Genomic DNA, 21,382 nt, shown 5'->3' with positions numbered 1-21,382 from the left:
GTCACAAACAAGACGTGGCAGCGAGGAGGTAATTTCCCATCCCCACACAAAGCTCAGCCTTCACCTGGGCTCTGGCATCGGCAAGACTCATAGTGAGAGCACAGAAAGTTTGACAAAACGCCTCCTGCCACGCACAGCTCACAGATGCTGGGATCTGCCATCCCGCCTGTAGCCATGTGAGTTGCAGGTGCACCGGGAGCTGCAAGACCCAGAACAGCGCAAGGAGAGCAGGGCCTGTCCCTGCTGCAGCGCAGAGAAATCCCAGGTGTCCCCTCACCTTGGGGGCACACTGGGGCACAGCACACCCCGCTCTGCACCCAGCGGGGCCGGCGGGTGGCTGGTGACAGCAAGGTACGTGCCCATGCTGCTTGGGGACATGCCCCCAGTGCCATTGCTGGGCCTCTACCCTGGCTGCGAGGTGACAAAGCCCTTCTCGGATGCAGCCTCCTGCCCTGGTTTTGGCAACCGCGAGCTGTGCGAGTGGCACAGCCAGCCCCCCGCAGCCGGGTCCCCTCGGCGGCCAGGCGTGCCAGCGCGGAGTGCGCAGGGGGCAGCTCCGCTGGTGCCGGGGCGCGTCCAGGGCCGGGGGCTGCTCCCAGCGGGGGTGCGATGGAAACAGTTTCACGGGGGAAGAGACCCCCCGCGGGCAGCGAGGCGCGGCTCTGGGTGGCGACCGGGGGCGCTTATGTGCCGCCTGTGCGGGGGCGCCGCGCCCCATCCCTTCCACCGGTTGGGCCGCACGGCCCCGCAGCGCACCGGTGACGCCGGGGGCCGGCTCCTCGGCACCCCGCGGGAGCGGGCGGTGGAGCCCACGGCCCCCGTGCGGCGGCGCTGCCCGCCGGGCCCCGGCCCCGGCCCCGGCCCCGGCCCCGGCCCCGGCCCCGCCCCCGGCCCGCCCCCGGCCCGCCCCCGGCCCGCCCCCGGCCCGCCCCCGGCCCGCCCCCGGCCCGCCCCCGGCCCGCCCCCGGCCCGCCCCCGGCCCGCCCCCGGCCCGCCCCCGGCCGCCTGGCTCCGCCCGGCGCCGCGCCGCCCCAGGCCGCCTCCGCTGCCGCTGCCACACGGGGCGGGGCGTGCGGGCCGGCGGTGCTGCTGGAGCCGGGGCCGTGCGGCGGGGTTGGGGCCGGGCCGCTGTGCTGGAGCCAGCGGAACCGGCTGCGGCTGCTGGCGGCGGCGGCGGAGCGGCGGCGGAGCGGCGGGATGACCCTCAAGTCGGGGCGCAGCGCCAGCGCCGGCAGCATGCGGACGGCGCTCTCCGACCTCTACCTGGAGCACCTCCTGCAGAACCGGGCCAAGCCCGAGGTGAGCGGCGGCCGGAGGGCAACGTCCCGGCCAGCCCCGGCCCCCCGCAGCGGCCGCCCCCCTCTGCCCCCCGGCCCCTTCCCCGCCGAGGCCGGGCAGGGGGCCCCGGCGCATCCCCCTCCCATCCCACGCCCCTTGTGCGCCCCGATCCCCGCGGGCCCGTAGCCCAGCGCGCTGCGCCCGGCTCAGGCCCGGCAGAGCCCCCGGGGCATCCCGTCCGTCCCGGACGTCCCGTCCGTCCCGGACGACCCCTGCGGGGGCGGGAGGGGGGCGCACAGACACGTGCCCTGTATGTGGCCCGGCGGGTCCCGGGAGCGGGGCCCCTCCCCGGGGGCCGTGGGGTGCCCGGAGGAACGGTCCGCCGGTGCGGCCGGGCGGGGAAGAGGCAGGGTGCAGGGGAGGAAGGCTTCAGCATCCTGCCACCCAGGAGCTTGTGCTTGTTTTGCTGCAAAGTTGTAACTGGTCTGAACTGGAACTGCCTGTCACATGAGCTGATTCGGCTGCTGAGCAACCTCCTGGTCCACAGCGTGGGCTGGAGGGGTGGCGGTGGGTCCTGGCCTCTGCGAGGGGGGATGCAGCCAGCCCTTGGCACAGCTGCCCTGGGGCAAGGAGCGGAGCTGGGGGCTGTGTGCACCCCGTGCACCCCATCTCCAGCAGGAGAACAGGCTGCACCAGCCATCGCTGTCCTGCTGGGAGGGCTTCTTCCTCAGCTGGTCTCGTTTGGGGTAGCTTGGGTGCAACTGGAGCAAGGTCAGCAGTTCCCAGTGCAAACACCTGGTGCTTTTCTCCCACCAGAGGTTTTCAGCTTGGAACAGGAGTCCCTGATGGAGCCGTGGCACAGCGTGCCTGGCCTGGGGTTTCCCTGTGGCTGTGGGGAGCCTCTGGAGAGCGGCGAGGAAATTTCCCCGAGTGCTGACTTTGGCCCATCGTGTTGGACACTACAGCATCCAAAAGAGGCTTGTCAGATCTGTCCCACACCAATGGTTCATGCGCTTTTTATGGCGCCACCCCAGCAGAGTGCCTTAGAAAAATATAGAAGAAAGGCTTTTAAAGCGGCTGCTGAGAGGAGCTCTCCCATCCCTCTGCCTGCAGGATCCAGGCAGAGGGCCTGCCTGGCTGCAGGCAGAACAGGGACAAATTGACAATGGCAGAGGGCCATGGAGAATGTAGGAGCTGGCCTACAGCTCCCTGGCATTACAGTATATTTATTCCGGTATGGATAGAGAGAGATGGCAAACCGGGATCTGCCTGGGGCCTTTGAAGAGGAACTCTGTGGGGCTGGCACGCAACTGGGGTTACGTGTCCCGAGCTTGCCAGTTGCTCATGCGCCGATCCCCGTGTTGCATGTGTGCAGAGATGGTGCTGGCCCACGGAGGCTGTGGGCCCCTCTGTGGGACAGTAGGGACATCGCCAGCAGCTCTTGGGAGGAGTGCTGGGTCCAGCTGGGTGCTCCTTGGCTGGAGTCAAGCAGGGCGGCCGGGAGGTTTCTCTTCCCCATTTCCTCTGGCAGAGCCACGTGCTGGGAAGTGCTGTCCTGCATTCCTCCCATGGCGGCAGGACATGCAAACCCTCAGCACGTGGAAGCCATGCTATGGCTAGAAAACAGCCAAAGTGGAGGAAGCCGCTTGCCCTCTTCCCTTGAGCCCCACCACATGCCTGCATATCTTCTCTTTATCTCCCAACTGGCAAATACAGATTACCAAAGAGGTGTGGGCTTTTATTCCCAGCTGTGCACCTGGTTGGCAGGGTGACCTTGGGCATGCCCCCTTATCAGCCGTGACTCAGTTCCCCAACTGTAAAATGGGCAGCGCTTGTGACCTTTGGGAGTCTTGCTGAGAAAAGGAGGGTACTTCTGGAGAGAGCTGAGCCTGAGGGCGCAGAGGGGACGCTCTGCTTCCCTGGGAGCAGTGGTTCCTAGCGTTCAACCAGCACCAGAGCAGACTAAGGCCACGGGTCCCCAGGGACCAAATCCTGAAATGACTGTGGGCACAACTAGTGGTGGAAAGCCAAGCAAAACTTCTGGCCTTGACCAAAATGAAGTGGGGAGGGCTGGTTCCAACTTTTTAATCTCAAATGTGTTTTGCCACGTTCCAGTTTGTAACAGCTGCAGGGGAAAAAGTGTCTTGCAGGGCTTGTTCTGGAGGGTGGGGATGGAGCTGCTGGGCAGCTCCTCAAGATTTCAGTGTCATGGTTTTACTGACTCTCCCTTGGAGGTGACCGGTTTCAAAAACACATCTGGAAGGCTGCATCAGCCTTTCCTGGTGGAAAGATGGTGCCTCAGCAAAACTGACTGCATTCCCTTGAAAATCTGGCCCTTCTCCATTGCAGCACTCCATGATGTGCAGTCAGTGCGAGGGCACACAGAGCTGGTGGCATCTTCTGGCTTCCACAACTGCTTGTATCTCGTCTATTTCTCGGTTCCCTCACTGCGACCTGTTGGTGTTGCCAGGCCTTTTCCCAGCGTCAGCAATGTAATTCTGTTTGATTAAATGTTTGGGTTTTTTTAAAAAAAACCACAAACACAAACCCCACAACAAACTGGATTGTATTTCTGGAAGGCTTCTTGGGTGAGGTTGCTCCTGTGGTTGTGCTGGCAGACCTGAGAAGGCAGTAGCCCCCAGCAGAAGGCTGGGATGAGTTACTTCTAAATGTCCACGTGGCTGTTGTTCCCCCAGCCTGATGGAGCAGCCTAAAAGCAACTTCCAAGCTCTTTTTTTTTTTTTTTTTCTTCTTTTTGACTAGTTTGCTCTTTTTACACGTTGCTCTGTTTTTTAAGCTGTACTGAAAGCATGATGCACACATCTGCTGGACAGCGGGGAGGCAAGGTTGAAGCCCTAGAGGGATGGAGGAGAGGTTACTGGGCCAGGACATCCCTGCACTAAACAGTGCCTCATCGTCCCTGCACACACCCACAGTGATTATAATGTGAGGGGTGATGATTCCTGAAGGGAGCTGGGATTTTGTTGCTCGCTGTGGGCAGTGGAGCATGTCTCCCTGCCAGCTGAGAGGGTGATCCCAGGGGATCACGCTCCCTCCTTCCCTCCTGTATCTGGGCTGCTGTTCTTCAGGGGCCCAGTTGCCAAAGCCAGCGGTGTCTGACCTTTCTCCACATGCTTGCCAGGGAGCCGTGCTCTTCCAAGGTCACCCGATACTGAAGTCTCTTGGTTAGACCAGCAAGGAGAGTCCAGGAACCAAACCACCGAATGTGCCCTTTGCACTACAGTGCTGCTTTCCTCAAGTGCTGCTTCAGCCTTCTGCAAACAAGCTGCCCAGTTAATGTTTGATTTGCCTGGTGGTGTGCAGTCCAGCTGAGCCAGCACAGCAGCAGGAGAAACCCTGGCAGATGATGCTGACCCCACCTGGGGACAGGATACCAAGCCCTGGGGTCCTCACCAAGGATTGCTCCAGGCTCGCCAAATTCCCTGTTGGCAAAGGCTGCCCAGGGAGCTGGCACCCTTCCCTCAGCCCTGGGATATGGGGCAGAAATCTGGAGTCTTGAGGAAAGCGCAGGCAGGGAGCTGGGGTGCACCTCTTTGACCCATGGAGCTGGTGGCTCCTCTGCACATTGCCACCTGGAGCAGGATTTGTGCGTGAGGATTTGTACCCTCGCCAGCCAGCTGCAAGGCACCCGTAGGACTGCTGAGCCCCCACTGGGGCTGTCCCACCCTGCCCAGCTCCCAGCAGCCCTACTGCACAGCTCAGCCCCCCGCCTCCTTGCCCCATGTCTGCCCACCGCTGGCCCCAGCAGTGATCAAGCCCAGGGCTGTTCAGACCTGGCAGTGGCTGGTGGTCGTGGAGCCAGCTCTTAGCAGCACGCGCGTAAGTTTTCTGCGAAGCGATGCATAAGTAGCAGGGTCTGGCCCGCTACCAGCATGACCTGAAAGCCTCTTGAGGGCACAGGCTATGCCAGGCCAAACCAGCTGAGAGTGTGGCAGCTGCCAGGATTGTGCAGCGCAGGCGATCTGGCTGGCAGGCTCATGTGCACGGAGCATGGGAGCCACACACGTCTCCAGTCTCTGGCTTCTGGGTATCCAACACTGGTGCTGGAATCTGCCACCCCGTGGGTCCTCGTCCTCCTTGTGAGCCAGACATTTCCCCATCCCCATCCACCCAGTGCAATCAGCAAAAGCCCATGCCATCCCAGCCTGGCTCTGTTTGGCACAGGGAGCTGCCAGAGGACCCTGCTGGGTTCAGAGCTGTGACTGGTGGCTGTCCCCAGGCACAGCAGCAAGTCTCTGGTGACAAGGCTTGCTCTCTGGGAGTCACCAGGGTGACACTGGTGCTGTGTCAGCGTTGAGGGCTGGGTGATTTTCTCCAGCTCTCAGCAAAAAGCAAAGGTCAGGGCTGGGAGGCTCAGCTGGTGGGGATGGTGGAGATGGCAGGGGCGGGAACTCCTAGCCCCTGGAGCAGACTGTGCTGTGTCCTGGGTCATCGGGCTCTGCTGAGCCTAGGGGTTTGAAGCCAGGGATTGCAGAGTGTAAGGGTTTCCCAAGGCATGACCAAGATAAGTGTGATCTGTGCTGACTCAAACCACTTTATGGGCACTTTGGCCTTGGGCAGGGCTGGAGAAGTCCTTGCCCTCCTCTTCCTCCTCCCACCTCTCTCCTCAGGACAGCCAGCAGAATGGTGCAGCAGCAGCATGCCCAGCTGGGGCTGGCAAGCCAGGCTGGGGGGCTGCGAGTCGCTCTTCCTTCCACCCCACGAGACCTTGGCCCAGGCGCTGCTCTGGGCTGAGATTCAGCTTCCTCCTTCGTTTGTGAGTCGTTGGCAGCCAGAGCCCACACAGTTGCCTTTTTCCTCTGAGGAGGAAGTCGGTTGGCTCTTTGAAGTAGTTGGCTTAAAAATAAATCACACATCTTCCCTGTCACTGCAGCACGGGCACTCAGCTCCCTGTGCCCTTCCTGCGGGCAATGCCCATGGCTCTATGCTGATCCGTCCCTCTCTGCCAGCACCAATCCTGCTGGCCTGGCTAGTCCTGGCTCTGCTGCCCCTGCCTTTGGCTCCCTCCCTGCTTTTGGCCATTGCACAAGGCTGGGCCACTGTCTCAGCTCAGCAGCACTCCAGCACATCCCTACCAAAGCTAATTTTCTTGTGGTTTAGTGCCATGGCTACACCCTACTAGCAAATGCTCTTCACCCCACTTGCACCTGCACAAACCTCCCGGCGGCGTGGCTGGATCTCACCCCTTGGCAGCACGGGGCTGCAGCCCCTTCTCCGTGCCGGATGTCTGCGGTGGGTGAGAGCAAGCCGGGACGGCGGGATCAGGCTGCTGCTTCCCCAGCCACTGGCACAGGCCCAGCACTCAAGCCAGCTGCTGGCAGGTGGCATGCAGGGGGAGAGCGTTGGCTCTGCCTGGCTGGGCATGGCGTGCCACCTCGCTGGTGCTGGGCTAAGGCTGGCGAGGACCTTGCTGGGTGCCCCTGCAGGTTTGCTGGCTGTGGCTCCCAGTCTGGGCGCTGCTGGGAGGGAGGGTGCCAAGCTGCAAACTGGGCAGCAAAGCCGGCAACCTGGTGTGGAGCGGGGCGGCCAGGAGGGTTTGCTTTGCCTTGCAGGCCAGCGTGGGGATTTGAGCGTGCCAACAAGGCGGGCAGGGGCTGCAAATCAAAGCTGGCCTGGGTTTCGCTGGGCCAGCACCAATTTGGGAGAGACTCAAGGGAAGTCCACTGCGCTTGGCGGCCAAACTGGCACGTCTGCAAGCTGTGTGGAGATGTTGCCTGGCATGCCCAAGGGGTGTAACAGGACTGCACCAGGCTTTCTCAGACTGGGGGATGGCAGCTTGCTTCGCAGTGTCCCTGCTGTGTGGCAGGGTGGGTTTGGAGATCTCTGCCCAGGACCCTAGGTGTGCTCCACCTGCCCCGGTGCCAGCGTCTACTGAAGATGAAGAACAAAGGTTTCCCCGTGGCTGAAAGCCCCTGCTTGGCTTCCCAGTGCCAGCCAGCATGAACTGGCCCATTGCTGGGAGCTGGGGAGGGAAATGGGGATTTTCTGGCTGGCTTGGGGAGCACGTTGCCTTCAGTGCCTGGATGTGGACCTCGCTTTGCACTGTGCTGGTTGCTCATTGATGTAGATGAGGAAAGGTTGAACTTGCAAACTGAGCAAGAGCAGAGCCTGGCCCCAGTTCTCAGGGGTCAGTCCCAAACTGCTCCGTTCACTCAGTGAAGCTGTCCTGAGCTTTATGCTCTGCAACAAGCCAGCTGTGGGCCAAGTGCTGCTGCGACGCACCGTTAGTGTTTGGGACTTGTTGCTGCAGAAGACGATCAGCGGTGAACTCCTTTGGCTTCTGATACCGGTAGCCTTTCTGCAGTTTTCTTACCTCCTGTGTTTCCCAGGCTAGCTAACTGTAGATCAAGCCCGCAGTCACATCGTCAAGGGTGAAGCTCTCTTGCTCTTTCTTTTCTTGCTCTTGCTGTCCTCTCCTCCAGCCTGTCCTCCTGCTGTGCCCCAGGCACCCTAAGACGGTGGAGTCGCTCAGCCCCAGAGCAGGGAGCCAGCACTCCCTGGCCCCGTTCAGGTGGAGCCCCTAAACCCCAGTCTCTGTTTTGCCCCGACAGGCCGTCACTCAGCCCATGAATGCCATGACTGAGGACATTTACACCAACGGCTCAGCGGCTCTGGGCAGCCCCTCCCACAGCAATGGCCGTGAGGTGCGGAAGATACGCCTCGTCCAGTTTGAGAAGGTCACGGAGGAGCCCATGGTGAGAGTTGGCAAAATCCCAAAGCCTTGTGGCACCCAGGGGGGCGGAGGGGCAGGTAGAGCCTTGCCAACGGGCTGGCCTCAGGGGAAGCAGGAGATCGCTTGAGATGTCAGACATGGGAGGAAGGTGCTGGATCCTGCCTCCTGCCTGGGGACCTGGAGCGAGCCCCGTTAAAGAGCTGGGATGCTTGTGCCAAGAGGAGCTGCAGCAGGCTGGGCTGGCCAAGCAGGGGGCTTCCCCCTAGCCACTGTACAGCCCACCATGGACACGGGCCTGGAGAGGACTTTGCTGAGAGCATGGGAGCTCTCCCCTCCAGTGAGCAGTCATGGATTTTCCTGTCTTCCAGGGAATCACGCTGAAGCTCAATGACAAGCAGAGCTGCATGGTGGCCAGGATCTTCCACGGGGGCATGATTCACAGACAAGGTAACAAGGCCCGTGTAGAGGCAGTGTACGGATTCACATCTACAGCTGGTTTCTTTCCGTGCAGAGATAAGGCAGCCCCCAGCACTGCTGGCTTTCCCCTGTGACGAGGACATCTGTGTCCCTTCCTCCACTAGCAGTATGTCAGTAGCTCAGGGCTTGCTGGTCTCTCTGTGTGGTTGTCATGTTAATGCACTGGAGACTTTAGGGAGAAATAAAGGACTGGGGGAAGGGCTCTCCTGGAAAGGAACCAGAGACCATCTGTCTCCATCTCGTGATGGGGTCACTGTAACAAGAGATGGATCGTACCCCAGAGATTGCAGGGAAGCTCTTCCCGTTCCTAAAGTGCACAGGTGGGACAGACTTGCTGTGGGTTGGCTCTGCAGACCTAAAGAAGGTGCCAAAAGAAATAAATAGGTGCTGTTTTCTGGTTTTGGGTCTTGCCAAGGGGGCACGGAAATGAGACGTTCTGTGCTTAGAAGAAGGGGCCCCTTTTCCAGCCCTGGATCCAAGCGGGAAGTCTGAGCTTACCCCTGCCAAAATAACCCAGGAGCCATTCCAATAACACTACTGGAGCCTGATTTATAGCAGGGTATCTGAGGCTGTAATCTGGCTGAGTATATAAACTGAAACCACAGAAAGTCAAGAATGCTTGTGTGAAGGGCCCTGTAAGGAGGCTGTCATTTGACTTCAGGTGAGGTGCTTGGGTTTGGGTAAACTCTGAAACAGGTGCTTTGACCAGCCTAAAGCACGGAGGGACACACAGTGGAAAGCAACCCGATGACCTTCAGACTGGATAAAGTGTGTGTGTTGGATAGAGGGGGAAGAATCCATTCCCCTTGTGCTTTAGTCCCATGTGCTTAGGTGACATGCGTGGCTCCACAAGCATTGTCCAGGCAAACACAGCAGCATCCAGGCCACAGCTTGCCCAGGGGGTCGGGAGGCTGGTGGAGCTGTGTAGTTCTGGTGAGCGGATCTTGTCCGGTGCTGCATTTTCATGTTTCTCCTGTTGCTGGCAGGCTCTCTTCACGTGGGTGATGAAATCATAGAAATCAATGGGCAGAGTGTGAGCAACCACTCGGTTGACCAGCTGCAGAAGATGCTGGTAGGTATCTGTGCTTGGCAAGGCAGTTCCCAGGAAGGACCACTTTGGCCTGCAGGTGTGCATGCTGGCTGAGCATTTATCCCCGCCTAGACGCTAGAGCCAACACAGCCGCTTGCAGCAGTGTGATGTGGCAGGAGCCAGGGCCACCATGTCGGGGTGCTGTAATACAGCCAAGTGCCGGGTCTCTGTATGCAGCCTTGGTGGTCTGGCCTTGCTCTTTGTTTCTGCTCTTTGTTTCTGGCCTCCTGACAGCAGCTACAAAGGCTGTTGGCTGGGTCCCTGACATGTGCTGGTGTGTGTGGGGTTTGGAAACCACCTCTGCTTGCCAAGGCTGGTGTGCAGCTCCAGCCCAGTGGCTGGCTGCTCCTGCAGGTCACCTTGGGGCCATTTTCCTGCTGCTGAGGTCACGGTGTTCCTGCCAGGCCCTCGGTAGAGACAGCTTTGGACAGGGTCTCAGACCTGCCTTGGAGTCACACGCTGGGGTCATCCTGATTCGTGTCCAACACGTGGTCCTGCAGACACCCACCAGCAGCCTAAGCAGGAGGCCTGCCCCTGCTGCAGTGCCGTTGTCCTGCCTGGTGACAGGACATCCCTGCTCCAGACAGTGGGACCAAGGAAGATCTTGTCTTTGCCTCCTGAGAAAGGTGGTGGCCCAGGAGGCCCCTCCAAACCTCCAGATGTGGTTGTCCCCATGAGACTATGTCGGTCTTCTGAAGCATGTGGCGCAACAGTGCATCTGGCCTGTGGCAGGCAAGGGAATGCTGTGCCTGTAATGTCACCAGGAGGGCAGGAGTGAGAGGCCGGCATAGAGGGGACCTGGCAGAACCAGCCTCTCGTCCCGGGCTTCCCATGGGGGCAGCCAGGCCAGACAATACAGGTCTCCATGTTCGTTCTGGTGATGCTTAGCAGTGCCCACAGCCAGCCCCTTGTGGGGGTGCTGGTGTCCCCCCATGTGGATGGGACAAGTATGGCAAAGTTATGCTGCCATGGCGCTTAGCCCAGCCCCAACAGAGGTGTTTCTGACCAGGCTGTGGTGCCCCCCAGCCTCACAGCATGGCTGGGGCCCCCCAAGAGCCTTGCCTTTGTGGGTCCTGGCACTCAGCAGCTCCCCGCACAGGTTGCTGCTGTTGGGCTGCCTCCAGGCGCCGCCTCCTCCAACACTTCTTTCTCCCCTTTGTTCACTAGAAAGAAACCAAGGGGATGGTCTCAATAAAAGTCATTCCCAACCAACAAAGCCGCCTCCCTGCTCTCCAGGTAAGTGCAGCCTCCAGACCCGTGGGCTGTGCTGGGACATGGCTGTGGGGCCGGGTGGGACCAGAGCAAATGATGGGGAACCAGTGCTGGGGAGAGAACTGTGCTGAGCCAGGGGAAGGACGAGGGGATGGCTGCCTGGTCACCTTGTCTGAGCTGCTAGAGGGTGAAGAAGGCCTGTCCTGTGCTTACATTGCTGCAAACAAGCAGATTTTGGCCCTGTCTGGATGTCTTTACCCAGTGTGTATGTAGGAATGTGGGCCTGGGATGCCCAAGCCACAGCGGTATGTGTGTGTGTGTGGTGTTTGGTGATGGGAAAGCAGCAGCACGTGCACCCTAGGAAGCACAGAAGCTTCCTGCCACCTTCAGAACTGCAGCCATTAGAGCCACATCCCCATGACAGGGCCACAGCAGCACCTTCAGGCGCAGCACTGGGCTCTCGCTGCTCCCCACTGTCACTGATGCCCAGTGCATCAGCTGCAAGGAGGGTGACGTCGGTCCGGATGCCACCAGCACGCTTGTGAGCAGTGACTGGGAGGAAGGAAGTGGTGGGGGAGAGGAAGGCAGCTCCTTGCACCTGCTGCCACTGCCAGGGTCGGGGTGATGTGCTGTGGCAGGGGGTGACACCTGCCTGGCTTTGCCTTTGAAGTCCTGCTGTAGCGAAAATACTTAGGATAGTAGGGAAGGCTGGCTCCTGTGCCAAGACGTCAGTGTGTAGTGGCTGGGATGCTGTCCTGTCTCTGGGTGCAGGAGCCAATGCCACCGCGGTGCCCCCTGTCATGGACAGGCAGGAGTGGGAAAGCAGCTCAGAGGCAGAGGAGGTGGGGGCTGGATTGTGCTGGAATGTCCCGGAGGAGTCCATGTCACCCTTTTTCCTTACCCAGAGAAGCTGAAGTCTCTGAACGTGGTGACAAGTGAAAACTTTCTCTGTTTCTTGCTCAGCCCAGGCTGTTCCCATCCCAGCTCAACCAGCCTTGCCTGCGTTTATTAAACACGGGCCCGTGTCTGCCCTCCCCTGCTGTCCCTCTGCCCTCATCCAGCTCAGTGGCAGGGGAGAGGTTACCTCTGGCAAACAGAACACGGTTGCTGGCTCACACGAGGCTGGCTGCGGGCTCAGGGAAGAACACGGGGACAAACTCCTTCCCAACAACAGCTGTCCTCCCATTGCTGTGTCCAGGGTTGCCTGCATCTCTGCTTGTTGCGGTCCAGTGCCAAGCGTGGACTTGTGATTATGTTTCAACTCCTGGATCCACATGACCACCTCCATCAGGGCCTGGCAGGCAGGATGGTGCAGGTCCTGGCATCACGATGCCCCCTGTGCCCTGGCTTGCCCCGCAGCCTGGCAGCCAGCCACGCTGAGGCCACCTGAGTGTCTCTTGGTGCAGGTCTGCTTGGGAGGATCCTAATGAGAAGCGCTGAGCACTCGGGGCTCTTAAGGTCATCTCCAACCTGTTCCCAGGCACAAACCACGGGTTTTTGATTTTAAAGACTATGGCTTCTTGTGCTGGAGCCTGCTCAGTACCTGAGCTTCCATGCCTAGAGAGGGGGCTGGCACAGGCAGGCAGGTAGCTTGCATTAGGAGCTGGCCCTTTGCAGTCCACGGGTGATGGCCAGAGCTGTCTGATGCTAATTGGTGTGTGGGAGTCTTTCCAAAAGTGACCTGGCTGTGCCTGGCTTGGGGTACCAGGGCTGTGGGAGCACAGGGCTCCAGGAAGGTGCCTGGGCAGCACTTGCTCTGTGTCCCGTGTGTGTTTGTGTTGACGACCTGCTTCCCTGTGCCAAAAGAGTGCTTTCAGAGCAAGCATCAGCCCTCATCCTGAAGGGAGATTCCGCTCTTCTTTGTCTTCCATTGTGAGAGATCTCATGTCCCAGCTTGATCCATGTGCTCTGCTTTTCTGTCAGTGAAAGGGAACCATGTGTGTGTCCTGCTGGCCCTGTGCCTCCAGCAGCACTGCTGAAAGAGGTCATACTGTAGGAAGCTTTTAATGTGGAAAAAGTACAGCATGGTCTACCCTACCCAGGGAAAGATGACTTTCCAGGCTCTGCCTATCATGTCTGAGGACAGAGCATAGACATCACCCTATGTGAATCCCTTTGCCCTCTTGCTACATACTGCATTTCTGGGATAAATAACTTGATAGGGTTGTGCTGAGGGAAAGCCTGCGTTAGCATCAGGCTGGGTCTGATAGTGCTGCTTCCCTGTAAAAGGAACTCCTGCTGGTGGCACGGCTGCTGGGCAGCCCCAGGCACACTGCCGGCTCCGGGCTAACTGCCCTCCTGAGTGACCCCAGAAGTCTCAAACAACAGGGAGCATCCGTGACTTGTGGGAGAGCCTGCAAGACTGCACCGTGACTGGGGGGGTCCCAGCAGCCTCAGGCCCACAAGACAAAAAGAAGCCAGGAGGGGAACAAGGGCATTGCGAGGTCTGTGCTTGGCTACAGACTTCGTTCTCTAAAGCCTGCCTTCTGCTGCCCATCCTCCCTACCCTGCTTTGGCTTTGCCCCAGTGTTAGTCCTGACCTTGCCAGGTGCGCTGGCCAGAGGCAAACTGCAGCTGCAGCAGCGTTTCAGATGAGAAACTGTTCATCCAGGCAGCAAGAGCAAGCAGCAGTACAGAAAACACTGGGTGCACATGCGTGGTCTGCCCCACCTCCCAGGGGTAGGTGACTCTCATCCATCCTGTTGCTCTCTGATGGTTTGTTCTTCCTGAACAGCCTTCCTGGAAAACAAGGTCCATGTGCACAAGCCGCATGCCATTTCTCTCCTGACCTTACAAAGATGCTCGGTGCAGCGAGAGCTCAGGGGCGCCTGGCTGCCTGCAGGCTTCAGGAGGGCTGGCAGCAGAGTGGGCTGCCCCAGTGGCACTGCAGACTCCCTCCCAAAGAGCTGAGGGAGCAGAAGGGACAGGGAAAGGCCACTTTCTCATACCTTCCTGGTCTCCAGGGCTTCCCCGGCCCCAGGAGGGTAGTGCAGTGGCCTGGGAAGCAGCAGCAGCAGGTTTCCAGTTGCAGTTATGATGAACGTGACATTGCAAGAGTAGCTGATAGAGGCCAGGACAGACCAAGGAAGGGACTGGACGTGACACTGCAGCCTTGGCTCCCTGAAGGCCCCGTGCCATGCAGGGGAGTACCCAGTGCTGGGGAGAGGCAGGGCACAGCCGCTGGGGATTGAGAGTGGCCTTCCCTGGTGTGCCCAGGACATGGGACTGCAGGGTGCACTGTGGCAATGGCTCCCCTCTGCTCACCCCACTGCAGACCCCAGTTGCTGTGCACTATGTTGGTCTGAGTGGTGGGACTCATCTCCAGCTGGCTCAGCTCACCAGCACTGTGAAGCACCCAGGGGACCGTAGGGGGGCTAGATGTCAGGGTTCAGGCACCAGCTGTGGGGCTTGCAGGCCTGCCTAGAGGCAGCAGCTGCTTCACTGGCATCTCAAAGATGCCAACCTCCTCCCTCCCTCCCCCGTCAGCATGTCTCACTGCAGCTCCATGCCCAAGAGCTTCCCCCAAGACTTTCTTCATCTCCTTTCTCCCTGCCCTGGCCTTGAGGGGCCTGGAAAGCAGCAGGGGCTGGGGTCCCTCCTGAACCAGGGACCTTGTGCCTCACTGCCGGGGGATGCGATGTGGGGCCGGGAGCTGGACATTACCAAGCTCAGCCAGCCTGCGTGGCCATGCTGACTCCAGCCTGCTCTCTCTTTTGCAGATGTTCATGAGGGCACAGTTTGACTACGACCCAAAAAAAGACAACCTTATCCCCTGCAAGGAAGCAGGGCTCAAGTTTCAGATTGGTGACGTGATTCAAATCATAAACAAGGATGACAGCAACTGGTGGCAGGGCCGGGTGGAGGGTTCCTGCACAGAGTCGGCGGGACTCATCCCTTCTCCGGAGCTGCAGGAGTGGTAGGTCCCGGGATTTGACCAGAAGGGCTGGATCTGGGAGTGGAGGCGGGAACAGTGACCACATGCTACCAGGAGTGTGACCGTGTTGGGTAACACCAACATCACTGCTGGGAAAAGGAGGCAGATGTCCCCTTCATCTGCCGCAGGGTGAGCCTTTACCTGTCCCAGTAGCTACCCTGCTGCTCTTGCCCTTGCATGTCTGAGGGACAATTCCACTGCTCCCCAGGGCTTGGGGTGACAGCTGGACCATGGTGGGTGGTGTCCTCCTCTCTCGGCAGGCGTGTGGCGAGTGTCACCCAGTCCAGTCAGAGCGAATCCCCAAGCTGTAGCCCTTTTGGGAAGAAGAAGAAGTGCAAAGATAAATACCTGGCCAAGCACAGCTCAAGTAAGTGTGAGCAGCGCAGTGGGCTCCAGCCCCAGCCCCGGCCATCACTCCTGCCTCTGGGCAGGGGCAGGTCTGCCCTCCATGGGAGTCAAGACCAAACGGCCCAGCTGCGTTGGCGGCGGGACCTTGGGCAGATACCCACAGCTGTCAGCCTGAGTCCCTCCTCCGAAGTCCTCCTGCCCCTCGGGTGGCCACAGCCGTGCCCCTGTGCAGCTCTGTAGTGCACAAGGCTGGGGCTGGCTCACATGGGAGCCAGGCACCAAGTTCCTGTGCTCTCCGGTGGTGACAATCTCCAGCACTCCCGGCCCTGAGCTCCCTGGGCGGCCAGCCTCCCGGGCCTCAACCCCACGGGCTGTCGGGTATAGGGCAGGCGGCGCTGGCTCAGCAGCTGGGGAGCAGCCCCGACCGCTTCCCACAGCTGCCAAGCCATGGCCCTGGTGGGGCAGGGAGCTTGCCCCTCAGCCTCCCGCTGCAAACACCCCGTGCTAAGCATGGCCATGCCCTGGGCCGGCAAAGGCAGGTGCCTGAGGACACGCTGGCTCGTAGCCCGGCCTGCAGCTCCAACCAGTAACAAACAAAGCTGTAAATCAGAAAGTTAAATAAAGCTCCCCTAGCAGCAAGCTCCCCGCAGCGTCCTGCTGCTTCCCCACCCAGCTCCCAGGTCCTGCTGTCCTGAGCAGAAATACTGAGCGAGAGCAGCCCTGGCTCCTTCAGCAGCCGGGGGTCCAGCTCCCCAGCACCCCCTCCACACCTCATACGCTACTGGCTGCTGCCCTTTTCCCCAAGCAGCTAAAGAGGAATGAGCTCCCAGCCCAGCCTTGATCGCTCCCCCCATTTGGCCCGAGGACCTGGCTTTGGTCTGACACGCGTGCAGTCCTGCTGCCGCTGCTGTGGCTGAGCCGGCTCTGACCACTCACTGTCTTGTTTCTCCTCTGTCCCAGTTTTTGACCAGCTGGATGTGGTTTCCTATGAGGAGGTGGTGAGGCTGCCTGCCTTCAAGAGGAAGACTCTGGTGCTCATTGGTAGGTCCTGCCCCAGGCATCCTCCACAGCACAGGGGCCGTGTGTGACAGGTTCCAGGGGGAACCCGGACTGGACAGGGGCTGGGCAGCGCTGCTCTTCAAACCCTAGTAAGCTCTGGGGAGCTTTTCTTCTGCCTGCAGTGGTCACCAAGCAGGCTGACCTCCTCCATGCAGCATTGTGCATGGTCTGGCACCTGCACTGCAATGCTGAGGTAGGCTTAATTCAGGAGTTTCCAGCTCCTAAGTATCTTTATGGGTAATTTTTATGAAAAACAGCTGTGGTCTGCACAGCTGCACCAAACACTCCCATGCTGTGTGTGCTGAAAATTTGTTGGCAGACCCCACAGGCATGGGCAATCCAGCCACTGCTCAGCAGACACTGGTCCTGTCTCCAGTTAAGGCAAGGAGAACTTCTTCCAGGGCTGGAAGACACCAAAGACCAGCTCAGAAAGCAGATCCTGGACAAGGCCCCAGGAACTCTGTACCTTTCCTCAGACCCAGAGCTGTGGAGGGACCCCAGCATCTCTTGCCAGGCTTCTCTGAGCCCAGCTCCAGCATCCATCCCTCCTTCTCTGCAGGGGCCAGCGGTGTGGGGCGTAGCCACATCAAGAATGCTCTGCTCAGCAGCAACCCGGAGAAGTTCATGTACCCACCCCCATGTAAGTACCCAGCTAGGGTGAAGGGCACAGCACACGATGCATTTCCTCTCACCTCCTTGAGCCAGGACCTTCTGACGGCAGATGGGATGTGGGGAGATGTTCCTCCAGCACCACCAAGCCCGTGGTGTCAAAGGCCACCATGCAGGGCACTGTAGGGCCTCCCTGCCTGCTGTCCCACAGGCTGAACCTACCCACAGATGGCTGCAGGGCTGCATTGCAGAGATCGCTTTTCACATCCCAGTGGCTTTCCTTGGCCTGGCTGAGTTCCTTACTTGTCCCAAGCAGGAAGGAGTTGAAAGAGGATGAGTACAGCCTAGTCTTGAGGCATACAAGGTCTCCATGCCCTAGCCCTATGCTCAAAAAGGGAAGGCAAGATGCTCAGGTCACCCAAAGGAGAGGCTGCCCATGCTGCTCTGTTCCCCAGACCTTCTGGGGGCTGGTACTCACCATCTCCCTCCATCCCCAGACACCACACGCCCCCCGAAGAAGAATGAAGTGGACGGGAAGGACTACTACTTTGTCTCCACGGAGAAGATGACCCAGGACATCTCAGCCAACGAGTTCCTGGAGTTTGGAAGCTACCAGGGGAACATGTTTGGCACCAAGTTTGAAACAGTGCACAAGATCCACCAGCAGGACAAAGTCGCTATTTTGGACATCGAGCCCCAGGTAGGGAGCAGGGAAAGGAGTGGGCAGGACAGGGGCTGCCACAGACTGAGCTACCTGTGTGCTGGCTGTGACTGTCCCCGTCTTCCCCAGAGCACTGCCCACCTGCCCGTCCCAAAGAAAAAAGCCAGGGAGTGCTGGGTGGCATTTCTGTTCCCAAGACGTGGGTGCGGTGAGGGTACTCCCCATCACGGCCAGGGCCAGGCTGCTGTGGGAGTGGGGGTGCTGGGCCAGCATGGGCCTCACGTGGGGTCCGTTTCCTTTCTCCATCACCACGTGTATGGGTGCTGCTTTGCAAAGTAGTGGTTGTATCCAGTAGCCAGCTCAGAGCAGGGCTGCAGATGCCCCCATGTCCTCCCCTATGAGGTGGAGGGGAAGCCGTGCCGGGACCCCTGCTCCAGCGTCGGCTAACTGCCCCCATACCACCCAACTGTCCCCAGGCTTGGGAGCCCACCCGGAGAGCCCATTGCCCCAGACTAGGGGTGGCCCCTTTAGCCCACCACTGCATCATGGGCACCATCGTCCCCTGGCTGGGGGGCAGCATGGGGTAGTGGGGGACAGGAGCCAGCCGCCTGCACTGACTCCAGCCCTGAGGCATGGCCACGCTCTGGTAACTACACCTCTCTCTCCACAGACCCTGAAGATTGTCCGCACGGCCGAGCTCTCCCCGTTCATAGTCTTCATTGCCCCAACAGACAAGGCAGAGCAGGTGGGTGGCAGGGCAAGGCTGAGTCTCCCTCCAGCTGCACTTGCCTGCCCACGGCAAGAGGGCAAGGAGACTGCTGCCACAGCCTAGGGCACTCCCCCCTGCTCTACATCAGCTTCTTCTGTCCTGCATTTATTTTTGTGGTCCAGGAGAGCAGGGCAACTTCCTTAGCTCAGGCCTGAGAAACAGAAATTGGTGATTCCTGCAGCCATAGACTCTCTCCCAGATTGCCACCCCCCACCAACCATCATCCCTGCAGCATAATCAGCCGCTACTATGTAGTGGGGTGAGTGGGGTGTACAGCCCAGCACCCAGGGCCATCTCCAGCTGCAGCAGCACTGCAGAGCAGGTATCCTGCCATCAGCTATACAAACAGGACACACAAACAGCAGCTCCATTCATTTTTTGCCTTATCAAGATGCTCACCCAAAATTAGGATGAAAGCAGCACTGATGCCTCAGTTAACTCACACAGTGCCAAGCACAAGCCACATGCTCCCCTGACAACTAACCTCTGCGGGGAGGTGGGAAGTGAGGGGAGAACAAGGAAACCCACAGAGGTCCAGTGCAGGTGGCCTTCCCTGGACTCATGGCCAGCCAAGGCCACCTCTCCCACCCTATTTTTAATAGGCTCTCAGGGTTTGTAAAGCTTAAGGTACAGACAGTTTCCAGTAAGGATATTTACGCAGCCTCCAGATCAAGCATTGCACAGGCATTAACCTGCAGAGGATTGTAAAGCCAGGTGCAGCAGGCTGGTGGGGGAAAAGAGGGGGCCAAGTGTCAGGGCAGAAAGAGCAGGTGGGCAGCAAGCATGCTGCCCCCCACCTCCCTGCCCCATCACCCCCTGCTGCCTCCAGACAGGAGTCAATTCCTGCCGCAGTGGGCAGGGCCAGCCTTGCTGGTGCAAGCACTATATATAGCTAGTTGCTGCAGATCAGGTAACTGCTTACTAGAAGGGATGCAGCAGAGCCAAAATGTGACCCAGCAGAGCTCACATGACACAGGCAAACTGCTTACTGCTCTCCTGTCTTCACCAAGAGCTTCCAGGTGACACACAGCAGAGCTGCAGCAAGCACAGCACCCCAAGCTTATCCCCCTGCCACCCCTGCACAGAAGCAGGGAGCCACCTGCACTTCAAGCTCCATTAGGGAGATAGGTGGAAACCGGTCTGGACTTTGCTGTTGAAGGCACAGCTGCCTGCAGGGACACGCTCCTGGGATACCCCAGCTAGCTGGGGAGCTGTGCATACTAGCTACCCCAGCAGGAGAGGGCAGGCAGCTTTTGCTTTTACTGTGAAAAAAATAACTCTATCCCAGCCAAAACCAGTAGATGGAGGCTGGTCCAGCTCTGCCAGCCATCACTGTTCTGGTCAAAAGCATTTTAAAGATAAATATGAGACCAGGTAGATCTGGCCTCACTCTTAGCAGGTAACCTGATGCTCCCAGCATTGCATAGAAGTCCAGCGAAATCCCAGAGACCCTCTCCCAGAGATGACACACCTCCTAGCTTGTCAGACAAGCTGCAGGGATGCTCTGTGGCGATACTTGGCAACTGCTTGAGTTGTTTTGGTGGTGGGAGGGAGTTTGCCTGTTGGGGTGGGCTGTGAAATTCCCCTCCTCCCCAGCCTCCTGAAGACACTCTCTTCATTTCTTGCAGTCAGAGGCTTTGCAGCAGCTCCGAAAGGATTCAGAGAGCATCCGGAGCAGATACGCACACTACTTTGACCTCTCACTGGTCAACAATGGGGTGGAAGAAAGCCTGCAACTGCTGCAGGAAGCCTTTGAGCAGGCCTGCAGCTCTCCTCAGTGGGTACCAGTCTCCTGGGTCTACTGAGGGGGAATCCAGTCCCAGCCGCTTCCCATCAACCATCCTGCAGCCATGGGGAGAAACCTACTCCTCAGCTTCCCCTGGTCCACACAGCCCAGCACAACTCCCTTCCTCTGCTGCTCCATGGACATGGTCTCAATTGGTTGACACATGCACAGGGTCTCCGGATCTCCTCTCCCTGGGGGAATATAGGACAGGGGTTGCCCAGGGGATGGCCACCTCCCAGAGCACTGCAATGCAGTGTGAAGTTAGAGGCTACAGTAGAGCCCAGGGCACCCCATTAGCTCAGAGCACAATTCTCCCCCTCACCGGGCAAGGGAAAGCAGTCAATCTTCTGGGAAGTCCAGCCGATCTTCTCTGAATCAGTCCCAAGGGAAACACAGAGCAGGGGTCTTCCAAGGCAGATCTCCCCCTGCCATCGCAGGAGTGCACACTGCACCACAAACACCTCGAAAGCCTGGCTGGTGTCCACAAGGCTTCATGCCTGATCCCACGAGAGCTCCTACATCCAAGGGTTTCCCCTCACAAATGAGAAAGAGCAGAATAAGGCAACCGTGGATTTGACAAAGGTGGCACAGAGCGTGCCACCTACAGGCAGGTCTCCACATTCTGAGGTTGGAGTTTTCTGATTCACTCTGTGCAATTCTTAATGTAAAAACTCACTGTATTTAAATTCTCACCGTGCAGCTTGGATTGTTACTGCCTGGCCAGAGAAACTCAGTAGCAGCTGAGGAAGTCCCATGGACCTAACCCCAGAGGGACAGTTCAATGGGTAAATTAGATCCAGCCACAACTATCTGTTGCATGCAGTAGAAATAGTGTCTCTACAAAGATCATCCAGGCATGCCTTTCCAGAGTAAGGTGTCTTGCACACTGTATGTGAACATAAAAGCCACCCACAAAGGGGTACCTCCTGCAGGAGTACACTTGACGCACAAACCCCACTATGATCATGTCCAGGAAGCACCGTGGCTCCTGGGCAAACCATAGCCATCATTTAGGTGAAAGAATCTCATTGTGTGTTCAGCAGTCAGCTAGCGGAAGGGGGTTAAGAAGTCTTGTGCAATTTTTTACAGATGCCAAAAATAAAATCTGTTGACGTGCAATAGGGACCTTTGTTCTGATCCACTGCAGGGAAATAATGAGCAGCAATAAATGTGTGCCGAAACACTGCTGTGACTGGTGTTTTACCTCTTGGGCTGAGCACTTGCTCACAGCTGGAGGTCTGTTCCCACCTCCCTGACCCCAGCATACTCGAGGTTAGGCAGGCCAGGACCAAACAGTCCCTCCAGCCACCATCAGACCTCTCCGCACACATCCATTTGGGTTTTGCCCAAATGGAAGGTGGCCCCTAAGCACCTGCAAAGTCCTGACCAGCAACAAAGGCCCCTCTAGTGATGGTCCATGTCAACAGGACCACTTCATTGCACCAGCAGCTTCTTCAGCAGAGTA

The 21,382-nt window shown here is 58.8% G+C and overlaps 1 protein-coding gene across 1 annotated transcript; it reads left to right on the top strand.

The window, feature by feature from the left end:
- The first annotated feature begins 1,060 nt into the window (after nucleotides 1-1,060).
- Nucleotides 1,061-21,102, top strand: MPP1 (MAGUK p55 scaffold protein 1). The gene is made up of 12 exons (XM_055727750.1): nucleotides 1,061-1,299; nucleotides 7,851-7,994; nucleotides 8,341-8,419; nucleotides 9,436-9,521; nucleotides 10,707-10,775; nucleotides 14,471-14,667; nucleotides 14,946-15,052; nucleotides 15,994-16,074; nucleotides 16,652-16,732; nucleotides 17,199-17,401; nucleotides 18,033-18,107; nucleotides 19,760-21,102. Exons 1-12 carry the CDS (start codon nucleotides 1,198-1,200, stop codon nucleotides 19,934-19,936), a joined length of 1,401 nt encoding a protein of 466 aa, XP_055583725.1. The 5' UTR covers nucleotides 1,061-1,197; the 3' UTR covers nucleotides 19,937-21,102.
- Nucleotides 21,103-21,382: the final 280 nt, after the last annotated feature.

This window comes from Falco cherrug, chromosome 15 (genome assembly GCF_023634085.1).
Source record: "Falco cherrug isolate bFalChe1 chromosome 15, bFalChe1.pri, whole genome shotgun sequence".
In the NCBI taxonomy this organism is placed as follows: Eukaryota; Metazoa; Chordata; class Aves; order Falconiformes; family Falconidae; genus Falco; species Falco cherrug.
Note: the sequence above shows the minus strand (reverse complement) of the source record. Positions and strands in the feature narration are given on the sequence as shown.

What these genes read in the sequence shown, in the direction of transcription:
- MPP1 (XM_055727750.1), top strand. Translation starts at nt 1,198, where the DNA reads ATGACCCTCAAGTCGGGGCGCAGCGCCAGCGCCGGCAGCATGCGGACG. An exon ending in GCCGCCTCCCTGCTCTCCAG is followed by an intron (nt 10,776 to 14,470) that starts GTAAGTGCAGCC and finishes TCTCTTTTGCAG; the next exon opens with ATGTTCATGAGGGCACAGTT. An exon ending in CCTGGCCAAGCACAGCTCAA is followed by an intron (nt 15,053 to 15,993) that starts GTAAGTGTGAGC and finishes CCTCTGTCCCAG; the next exon opens with TTTTTGACCAGCTGGATGTG.